This window comes from Gymnoscopelus microlampas (assembly GCF_963454915.1).
Source record: "Gymnoscopelus microlampas genome assembly, chromosome: 20".
Lineage (NCBI taxonomy): Eukaryota > Metazoa > Chordata > Actinopteri > Myctophiformes > Myctophidae > Gymnoscopelus > Gymnoscopelus microlampas.
Window position 1 is genome coordinate 37,516,822 of NC_139957.1, and position 12,007 is coordinate 37,528,828.

A 12,007-nucleotide genomic window follows, 5' to 3' on the forward strand; every position below is an offset into this window, starting at 1 on the left:
CATAAAGGATTCACAATGCAACACAACACCTTCAGAATAAAATGCATCACATACAAAAGGGAATTTAATAGCTATGGCTGTGTCCCAAGTTTAACATAATTGATAATAAACAAGGTATTTGCTACCACACTGTCCCACTGCTGTATAAAGTAGTATAAAGCATGCTCTAATTTACATTTGGCCGATATCTTTCACAATAATAACATATGTACATGTTCTAGACATTCTAACGATCACCCAAAAAAACATTACAGGCATTTTACTTACATTTTTTGTGAGGAATCCCGTCCAGTGAAAAAGAGTTGTTCTTCCTTGAAGGATTTAGAAGTTGTGAAGTTTCCTGCCTCTGTGGGGGGTACTTATATGCAAAAATCCTGGCCAATGGCATTGCAAGACTAAACAATAGGATCCAGTGATGATGATTAGGTGAAAAAATAACAGGAAAACAAATGATTTTATACCCTTTTTTTTATAACATACAAATGTTACACATTTGCAACTGTGGGTCTTGCAGGGTTTTAAATATAAATAGGGCTGATCGAAGTGGTTACTGTATGTTTTGTAATAATAATGCAAATCTGCAAAGTAACTAGTAAGTTTTCAAATAATTGTAGTGGAGTAAAAGTACAATATTTGCCTCTGAAATGTAGTGGAGTTGAAGCAAAAGTATAGAAAATTGGAAATGCTCAAGTATAATACAAATATGTCAAAATTGTACTTAAGTACGGTACTTGAGTACATGTACTTAGTTACTTTACACCACTGGGCTTTTGCAAAGGCTATAAAATGTCATTTAGATAGCACGTTATGTAGACAGATGCCAGGTTCATTTGTTGCTGCATATATATGTACAGATTTTTTAAATGTTATACTGTTTAGACTGATGATAGGTTCTTGGTTTACCTATGACCCTAGATTACTATTTCTATGCATTTTATGTATTACCTCGTGTTTACCTTGCTTACTGTAAATCGCTCTGGATTAAGAGCGTCTGTTAACCCATTAAGACCTGGAACTGTGTCATTTTTAGATTTGAGCTAAAAAGCATTATTTTACACTTTGGCTATTCAAAAATAGCAGATATACAAGCTCATAGCGCGGCACCGAGTGCCGCGCTACGAGCTTGTAGATCTGCTATTTTTGAAAAATCGTGAAAATGTGTGCAAATCTTTGAATATAAATACTTTTAAAGCGAACATTTTTAACTCAAATCTTTGCTTCTGGGGGTCCCTGGAACAAAATATTTTGATGGGGTTCCGCGGCCAAATACATATCATTTTGGGGGTCCTTGACATGAAAAAGATTGAGCACCACTGACATAGAAACATACGTTTTTCAGAATACTGAGATTTAGGAGACATGTAGAATCGGCTTCAGGTCTCAATGCCTAAATTAAAAAATGTAAAGTGTATTGCTTTGTCTTAACCTCTTTCTCTCTTTCTCACCCCATAGTAACGGTGGTCACGACTGGAAACAACTCTGCAGACAGGTGTGTGAACATCTTTCAGAGTGATTTAAAACCATTTGTTTTGTGTGTGTTGTACTGTAGTGAACCTGAGGTCTGATATCCAAATCAAAATGAATTTCCGCAAGGACAAATAAAGAATCTATCTTGATCTTGATACTCTCAAATCGATAACAGGATATATTAACTACTTAACCCATTAAAACCCGGAAAGCATCTGTGTCATTTTAAATTGTAGCTATATTTCAACCACTTTAACCATTATTTTATACTTTGGCTAAAATAGCAGATACACAAGCTCATAGTGCATCACATCTAGGGGTGTCACGATTCACTTACCTCACGATTCGATTCAAAATCGATTCCTAGGGTGCCGATTCGATTAAAATTGCGATTCTGCGATTAATTGATATCCGATTCGATTCTGCGATTTATTGCGATTTTCTAGGGTGCCGATTCGATTAAAATTGCGATTCTGCGATTTATTGCGATTTTCTAGGGTGCCAATTCGATTAAAATTGCGATTCTGCGATTAATTGATATTCGATTCTGCGATTTATTGCGATTTTATAAAAAAAAATAAAAAAAATAAAAAAATCGATTTTAATATTTTGAATCGATTTTTAAAATCGTGGCATTAAGAATCGCGATTTATTCATGAATCGATTTTTTTTGACAGCCCTAATCACATCGTACTACGCTATGAGAGTGTGGCATGAAGAATCACTTTGTGCCACACTATGAGCTTGTAGATCTGCTATTTTTTTTATCGTACAATTTGTGCAAATCTTTGAATATATATATAAGTGAACATTTTTAACCCTATATACTTCATTGACCGGGGTCCCCCAGGGCTCTATACATGGCCCCCTCCTTTTCTCCCGATACACCAAATCTCTTCGCCGAAGAACCTTCACAACTGCCTGTAAATCATACAGACTGACTACACTACAACACACACCCTCTAGAAACAAGCAGTGTTGCCATGTCTGCTTATTCTAAGCTACCCACAAGCTTCTGGGAAATGTAGTTGATCTACGGCAGTAGTGTAGACAGGGTTGTCGTGGCAGAGCGGTTAAGACGATAGACTAGAACTCTATCTTGGCTGTGTGGCACAGGTTGTCCATTTGCCCCCACCCCTACGTTGACATAAACACTGTTTTATCCTGATGGGAACGGATCATATTCACTATGGCGTGAGGCGATGGACTAGAAATCCATTGGGTTCTCCTCACGCAGGTTCGAATCCTGCCGACAACGGGATGTATTTTAGGGGAAGCTGTACCTTAGTCTGGGTAGAGAATCTGACAATCAGAAGTCAGACCCACCCTGGCTCACCCAGTCAAAATGTATGTGTCGGAGCCTTGCCTCACGAAAATATAGATTTTATTTTATTATGTGGCCCTGCTCTCAAGCTGCTCCCTCTGCTGCTCAATACTGCTAGTTGAAAACAGATGTCGGTAGCCTACTTAGTAACGCATTGTAAGGACATAGTCATTCACACCTTCGCCACACCACACCTTCAGAAACAACGACGATCGTTAAGAAGCCATCAACACATCTGTGAACAACTCCACCCACCCCACCCCGCCTGTCTGTCTCAACCAGGTTCCTCAATCAATGTCATTAACATGCATTGTCCTGTGACACGCATGAAAAGAACAGTATTCAATCATCATGATTTGAGAGAGAGGTAGAGAGAGAGAGAGAGAACTAATGCGACATCATGCCATAACCCCCCAGTCTAATTCATCTCAAAGAGGTGCAGGTTTTGCTTTGGGATGTTCAGCCATATATGCATTCCATATGATGACAGTATCAGTATGCTAAACCTGGTCCAAGTGAATGGCTCAGAGTGAGATGGAAGGCATTCAATCCCATGCATATAACGTCATTTTCAGGACTACAATATCAAATAATATCATTATGCAAATATAAAGACTAAAAAGGTATATACATTGTGGGTTAATAATGAATAGCCAGAATGTGTCATATTACTTCAACTTTATAAGTATAACAACATTATTTAGTAATATTATCTAATTAGGGCACAAACAAAGGTTGGTACCCCTGGTTTAGATCCCGTCAGTGAAAGATGATGGTTTTGTTTGTATGTTTTATGTTTTCAGTGTTTTCAGTGAAGAATACGCGCCTATTAGAGAGGAGGATGCCTTGACCAAATGGGTGTCTGATCCTGCCAACACAGCCTGGATGGAGAGTAAGTCATGATAATTATTGTTATGATAAAAACAACAATAATAATAATAATAATAATAATAATAATAATAATAATAATAATAATTATTATTATTCATACAGATAATCTAGGTGTTGTAATATGTAATATATTGTTCACAACACTTGCGCTGATGTTGGTATCAAGTAAGTATCAGGCAGAACTGGGATGAAATACGTGTGCTTTCTGTTTAAGTCAAAATGTTGATGTCATATTTTATGTGGATTATTCAGGCTGAAGAAGGTATATGACGGAAAGCTCTTTTTTTTGCATTTTTGCATTCAATTACATTTTCTTCAGCCCAGCACCTTTTGTGTGTTGTTCTTTTCACTTTTCTGGTAAGCTAAACTGCAAAAAAAGCAATATTAAAAAAAAAAAAAAAGAATGTACATGATCAGGATTTTTTTTGGTGCAAGCATTCGTTTAGTCCTCATGTTTACATCCACAAAATAATTTTAATGTATTTTCCTTCATGTTCTCCTCTGTGAAAGTCTTAGTACAAAACTTTGCAGTGCTGTTCTCTTACAGTATCTATCTTTCTTTCTTTCTTTCTTTCTTTCTTTCTTTCTTTCTTTCTTTCTTTCTTTCTTTCTTTCTTTCTTTCTTTCTTTCTTTCTTTCTTTCTTTCCTTCTTTCTTTCTTTCCTTCTTTCCTTTTTTCTTTCTATTTGAAACAAGTGAATATCCCAGACACTTCCTTCCTCCTCTTCTCCTCTTTGAGGAAGTGGTGTTTCTCCATGCATCCTGTCTCATGATTGTAAGATATTGTTCTCTTTGGTTTGTGCGGTTCAGGTCCAGACGAGGTGATTTACGATGACGTTCCCAGAGAGAACTCAGACTCCAACACAGGTTAGTGTCTCCCTCCCTCTCCCTCTTAAATCAGGGTTTTATTTGTGCTGCTTCAATTACGTCTTCAACCATTGTGTCTTGTGGTTCCTCTGTGCCACTTTTGTGGCATATACTGTAGGTTCACTTTTGGTTCCACTTCACCATTTAACCACATAAACCCTCTATGTTGGCAAAGTGGCCGTTTTCAAGATGTTTTGGGCATTATTTCTGGAACGGAAGGTCCAATCTGTTCAGTTCAAAGCTTGTTGGATGCGTGACTTTGAGGACATTAAGCGCACAATGACACCCTCAATCTACAAGCTCAACGCCTCGCTATACAACGCGTTGTGAGCTTGAAGAGCCGCTATTTTCGGTGAAGAGATTTGGTGTGGAGAAAAAGGAGATAAAAAAAAAATACTTTGAATAAAGAAGTACACATGGTTTAAGCGGTAAAAAAAAAAAAAAAAAAAAAAAAAAAATCTTGCCTGCAGGCTACTTGAATTATTTATGAGACTAAAAGCAGAGGTGATTAAACAAGGTTGAGCTGTATGGACATCTTGAGGCAATGGGATACACTGCAGTGTGCATTAGTGTACATTAGCTGGACGGTCTATTCATGAATGAATTGAAGATGCAGTGGAACTTCAAAGTAGCTTACAAGACAAGCTATCACTGTGTACATAGAACTGTGTGCTCTATGTACACAGTGTAAAATGTCATATCACAGTGGTTCTCAACCAGTGGTCCTTGAGGGGGTTCCAGGTGGTCCCCAGCTAAATGATGGAGAGTTGGTAACCAAATGGACCCTTATTAGATCTTTAACTCTTGAGAGAGTAAAATGAAACCAAATGGACCCTTACGGGTCCATTTGGTTTCATTTTATGCTCTCAAGAGTTAAATTATTGTTAAACATCTGCATGACTTAATTTACAGGAAGTCTACACAATTAGAGAATGTAGAAGAATTGTTATTTTGATCAACGTTTGCCTGTTATTGGACAATTGGAATTGTGGACAAAATCTCATCCAACGACAACAAAAAGTTTTGGGTCTGAGGCTAAATCTCATCAAATGGTGGATCCGTGGCTCAAATGCAGAATAAATAATGGCCCTTGATATGAAAAGGGTTGAAAACCACTGCCATATCATAATCAGACATTTTGGACAACCTTGCAGTTTGAAGCCTTTTTTTCTGCTAAACACTGCCATGCACAAGAGCCACACAAAAGTGCACGGTCACATTCATGATGTGTATTATTAACCCATTCAATCCGGGGAAACATCTTGAGTAATTTTAGATTTTAGCTATATGTATAGCATGTATTGGTTCTCAAAGTGGTAAAGTGGGGTCCCCCAGGGGACCTTGGAGGGAGAGGAGGGTTCCTAGTTAATATAGCGTTTTAACCACTTTAATCATTATTCTATACTTTGGCTGTTCAGAAATAGCAGATCTACAAGCTCATAGCGCATCACTTTGTGCCGCTCTATGAGCTTGTAGATCTGCTATTTTTGAAAACGTCTAAAGTCGTTCAGTAAATTAGTTAACAATGTGTTATTAACCCTTGCAGAGCCAGATGAGATGATCTACGACGACGTGGAGCTGGGCGACGAGGGAGGCTGCGAGAGCGGCTGGAGCTCCAGCGAGTTCGAGAGCTACGACGAGGCCAGTGACGGGGAGGGCCGCGCCGAGAACGGCATGCCCCACGCCTTCATGAGGGGGAAGCCCCAGAGGAAGACCCATGTATGTAGAGCAAACAACACCCCCCACCCCCCCAGCCTGTCAGCCACTCAGCCCTATGTCAATATTACTGTACAACTGTACACATCTGGAGAAGAGGGGGGGTAATCAAAACAAAAACACAAAAGAGAGACAGGATATTGATATTTGTAGTTGTTGATGTAAGACAAGAACAACAGTAAAAGCCTTGTAACTCAGTGAGAGAGTACAAATGGTCCTCTGTACACTCCCAGAGATAAATTAACACTAGCTCATTTACAGCAGATGGTTCATGTTTTCTTTCTCGTGGAGATGTCGTATCGCTGTTAACATCAAAGATCTAGTCTTCAGAAAGGAGTCTTAACACATCATAGTTACAACTCTTCATGTTTGGCTCTTTGCAAATGATTTGATCACCCTAACTGGTCATTTCAATAATAAGACAGCCCGCTTGTATATCTATGCTGTCGGGCACAATCCAAAAAGTCTGTCTGCTGTTTATATCCCATAGGCCGGAGGGACGGTGACAAGACAGTTGCTATGGAAACAGCAAACGGCCTCCGCTCGTTGACTTGACGTTGACTGTCCGGTTTAGAATGCTGCAAACCACACTCGTTTCAGTGTCTCATATATGGGCTAGCGCCCCCTGTCAACATCCACAGATGTTTTTTTTAAATATTATTCCAGGCAATAATTTATTGGCTGGCTGAGGGTCACGCTCACCCCACATCAATAGGGGTGTATGATAATTAAAGGAGTGTCCTTATCATACATAGTTGACGTGGGCTGAGTCGCAATTCAGAACACCTCTTCTTGCTTAATCGCAGAAGTACACTTATCTCTCAGCAGTATTGCAGTCGCGTAGTTCAACTTTCCACCTCATACCCACCTAGGCCCCTGTGCTTAACGATTGTAGTTACCGGTAGAAATCAAGATCCACCAGGATTTCGATCCGTTTTAGAAGTTTCAACTTGTCTTGTCGCAAACCTGAGGTTAAGACTTGTTAAGCCTAGTTCAGACCAAAGGCTTGCGACGACGACGAGACGAAACCGTTTCAAGTCAAATTTATACTTTGTCGCAGTAGTACGATGGTGTCACCGGAAATAACTGATCTTGTGCATCGGCTATTTTTGGAGCTTGACACCATCAAGTATAAATTAAGTAGTAGAACGTTAGGGCTAAGCCTGATTTATACTTAGTTGCACGCTGGTGTTGCATGCCGTAAATAGCAGATATACAAGCTCACAACGCGTCACATTCGTGACGCGTTGTGAGCTTGTAGATCTGCTGTTTACTGAGCATGACACCGGCACCGACAACTTAAGCATAACTGAGGCTTTAGGCTCGTTGATACGCAGACGAGCTCCCATCAACGTAACGCATACATGCTCTGCTTCTGTTTAGCTCTCTCAAGATCTGACACGCTTGAAAGAACACTATGAGAAAAAGATGAAAGATCTTATGGCAAATACAGTGGGAACAGTAGAACTGCAGCAACTTAAACAGAAACACGAGCAGAAGGTAAAACCCGCCTGCCGCTCGGCTCAGTCTCCCCCCATCCACCTCCGTCTCCCCGCGCTAGACAAAGTAGTCCCCCCTACCCCGCCCTTTGCTGTCGGCTAACCTAGCTAACCCCACTCTGGGCGTCGTCCTCCTGTGATGTAATTGGCTGCTGGTGGCGGTGATGGTGGCGGGTTTGTGTATAATAATTCATCTGCCTCCCTTGTCATTCATTGTTTAAACATGTGGGAGTTCATGAACTGTTGGATATGTTCTACAGTGCAGTGGTGGAAGACGTACTCAGATCTTTTGTTTACTTAAAAGTAAAAGTAGCAATACCACAATGTAGAAATACTCTGTTAAAAGTAAACGCCCTGTATTCCAAATTTGACTTGAGTAAAAAGTGAAAGTGCCGATAATGCAGAATGATTCATTTCACAATCATGTTATTGTATTGGAATTATTCATGCATTAATCTAAATTTGCAAACTACCATAGTTGAGTAAAAAAGTACAATATTGGCCTTTGAGATGTAGTGAAGTATAGGAATACAAATTGAAATGTATAAATCAAAACTGTTACTTAAGTACAGTACTTGCAAAAATATACGTAGTTTACTTTCCACCACTGTTACAGTGTTTAATCACACCAATCAAGTACATAAAGTACACTGATTGAGACACTAGCAACTCATGTGCGTTAACATGGCAAATGCACATCCAGATCTAAATCTTTTCACCGGAAACTGCTATAGTTGCCGACAACTTTAGCAGCCATCATGATTAACCTCATTATACTACATTTATCCCTCACACACAAACCAACAGGTCATTTTTTCCTGTAAACATTCTGCTGTGGTGGTTCTGTATTTTACATGATCTGACATCTGTCTTCATCTCGCCGCTAACATCGCTCAGGCTTCCGTCAAAACCCTACTAAACTAAATGTACCTTTCAAAAAGATATATAAACCCTACGTGTTGTTTTTGTTGTTTTTTATTGAGTAATTCATGTATTCGTGTTGTCCGGAAGATGCAAAAGCTGGTGAAAGCAGCTAAGGAAGGAACCAAAGACGGACTCGAGAAGACCAAAGCTGCGGTGAAGAAGGGACGGTCGTACATCAGGACCAAGTCCTTCTGTCACGGTACGAACGTCACAAAGTTTGTGCTCGCTACATCATTGGTTCTCAAAGTGGGGTCCGGGGACCCCCAGGGGTCCTTGAGGGGGTTCCAGGGGGTCCCCAGCTAGAGTAGTTAATGTGGCATCACAATCATTTTTAACCTCTATATCGATTTATAAGTTGGCTATTCAAAAATAGCAGATATACAAGCTCACAGTGCGTCACTTTGTGCCACGCTGTGAGCTTGTACATCTGCTATTTTTGAGAATTTTTGAAAATATTTGAAATGTTTGGACATTTTGGAATAATTTCGCATAAATCTTCTCTGCTGGGGGTCCATGGCACACACCTTTTCAGATGGGGGTCCGCGGCCAATATCATTTGGGGGTCCTTTGCACAAAAAAGTTTGAGAGCTACTGCACTACATGATTGCCGGTCAAATCATGTGGGGAGTCAATCGTTAACACGCGAAATGAGATTGACTGGTGATGGTTTATTTGACTGTTGTTGTTTGTTTGTTGTTTTTAACTCTCTGTCAACGCTCCAGAGAGGAAGTCGGACTGCTTTGAGGATGACGGCTCAGAGCTCTTCATTGAAGTGGATTGTTTTAACGTGGAGCCAGTGCTTGGGCCCGCCCCAGAGGGACTGTCACAGCAACAGGTACCATTCACTCTGTGCATCAGCGTACCACAGATACAGACATTAGTGGTTGTTCGGTTCTGGACAACGGCTGGTCCGACCAAATTCAGAATCAGAATCAATCTTTATTGTCACATCACATTACAAGTAAGGTGGGTGAAATTCTTAGTTGTGCAGGCTCATCATTGCAGTTAAAAGGTAGATAGAGAATCATATCATAAAAGAGAGAGAGGGGGAGGCATAAAGTGCATAATATATGACTAATCTGCATAATAAATGAATGGAATGCCTCCTATGTGACTAAAGTGCATAATAAATAAGAGTCATGATTGAATGTACGTTTATAAAAGGAGTCCCGTTAAACACATTTCAGTCCAGTGGCACCCGACTTAGCTTTTGTTCATCTGTCTAATTGCTACTTGATAAAAACTGTTCAAGAGTCTGGTGTTATTGCTCATGATTACCACAATCATCACCAAACCCCCGGTCATTGGCAACAACACTCGCACCAAGTTTGAAGTCAATCGGTCAGACTGTACCCAAGTTATGCGCGGGACTGACACACATACATACATACATACAGACAGACAGACACACACACAGGTTTCTGCAATTTTACGCCACTGTTCATTGTTTGTGTACTTTTCAAATATGTTTTTAAGCCCGATGAAATCGGTTGAAATGCGTGTTTAATACTTCTGCAAAGAATTGTATTGAATATGAATTGAGCTGATGAGCTGATTGTGTAACCGGTGGCAACCCCTACATAATGTCCGGTCAGAACACAAGGATGATGTCTTTCTAATTGAGGATTTATCAAAGTCTTCACACCCACATCAGTTCTGCACCACTTAACACATAACACATAAACAGTACAAATAATCCTGTTCTTGCATCACAAACAAAGGTACAGTACTTACATTTAGTTGCACGCACACTAATACAGCAGTCCAAGGGGAAAAAAACACAAAACTCTTCTGACAGCCAGAGCCGATGTCCAGCTTCTCTCTCAGTTAACTAAACTGAATGATGCAACATCATGCAAGCAGCAGGCACTAATTGACCACACCTGGCTCAAGGTAAATAAAAAGAAGGTATGGTCATCTACGTCATTCTCGCTATCCAGCCATTCCAGCCAGCAGATTTGTCGCATTGGGACATTGGGAGGCAAACTGCAGCCGAGGGTTCGGTGTAATACGTTGGGAGTCAATGAAAGCCAGGTAGACCAGCTTATGAACAAACCCTATTTCTGAACAACTGCGACCCTTGTAAAATACTCTGCCCAGGAAAATAAAAGAAGACATATCACACATTGTTTTCTGCTGTGTTGCGTTTCGATGTGTACACTGTATCATTTTATTGAGGTATCTAACGAGGGCTTTTCTGAACGTGACAAAGTATCGCGAGACTGTTGGTCATTCACAGCCTGAAAACCAAATCCCGTGATACTGCTGAGCCAGAACGATACATGGCGCTGTTTAGACACATTTGTAAAGGAATTTAGTTGTGACTACGCCTGTGCAGACAGTGAAGGTGGTGAATGGATGCTCCAGTGTTTGTGTTCTTGATGCACATACCTTTTGATAAGTCCTTTGTTGTTTGCTTCTTCTGTGTTGTTGGAGTTGTCAAATGGTTCCTTGGCAGTGTTAGTATTTGTTCAATATTTAATCTATCTTCCTTTTGTCAATATGGTGTTCTATATTTGCTTTTGCAGTAAAGAACCAAGACATCTCCTGCAGTCCAAACACACTGAAGCTACACACCTGTGCCTACTTACTGCCTGATTGAGTGACGTGACCCCATCACCAATGTGTTAACTGCCCCCTTGTGGCGTGGATTACTAATAACCCTAAATTATAAAAAAAAAACTAAACACTTTCAAAAGAAACCAAAAACAGACGTTAGTTGGATCCATTGTGCATAATGCCTTTCTAATACGGCGCAATACATTTTGTAACACAATTTTATATTGTTCACTACATTTTTTATGCCTCCGAAAAAACACAGGAATCGAACTGGGTTCGATGGCGCACCATCGCAGCCATTTGTCCGATGCAATTCTTTATTGTTCAATCGATTTGTAATGCATCCGAGAAAAAAATGAGGGAATCAAACTGGGTTTGATGGCGCACAATCACAGTCATTCGTCAGACGACGATTTCAGAATACGTGTGCAAGAGGTCTTAGAGAAGCATGTGGTTGATTTAAATGTCTGTCATTCTTTTTTTTGTGAGCAAGGGGCTTTATATACACACACACACATTACTGCTGATTGGGTCACACCTCGAACACACAGCATCAAGCAAAAGAAAACATACCTCAAAGCCTGTTGCGCAGAAACCGTGGCAAAATACACACCGTCTTCAGATTGACATGTCCCTGTTGATATGGGAGATATGGGACAGTCAGATCCGAATTCCGTCCAATGATCTTTCTTCATACATCGCAGACAGTTGTCTTTGAGGAAAATAGATCGAAGTTCAACTTTGTCACATGTAATCTGTA

At 40.1% G+C, this 12,007-nt stretch overlaps 1 protein-coding gene across 2 annotated transcripts in view; it reads left to right on the forward strand.

Moving 5' to 3' along the window:
• arhgef10 (Rho guanine nucleotide exchange factor (GEF) 10) overlaps nt 1–12,007 on the forward strand; it is a gene marked incomplete at its 3' end in the record, with an annotated part of 145,693 nt that overhangs the window by 65,469 nt on the left and 68,217 nt on the right. Inside the window, exons 5-11 of one of the 2 annotated variants that reach the window (XM_084045672.1) lie at nt 1,453–1,489; nt 3,595–3,683; nt 4,493–4,549; nt 6,096–6,268; nt 7,649–7,765; nt 8,776–8,887; nt 9,411–9,523. In XM_084045672.1, coding sequence (XP_083901798.1) covers nt 1,453–1,489; nt 3,595–3,683; nt 4,493–4,549; nt 6,096–6,268; nt 7,649–7,765; nt 8,776–8,887; nt 9,411–9,523 — 698 coding nt within the window. The remainder of the gene's footprint in view (nt 1–1,452; nt 1,490–3,594; nt 3,684–4,492; nt 4,550–6,095; nt 6,269–7,648; nt 7,766–8,775; nt 8,888–9,410; nt 9,524–12,007) is intronic. The other variant, XM_084045673.1, reaches the window with a different exon arrangement.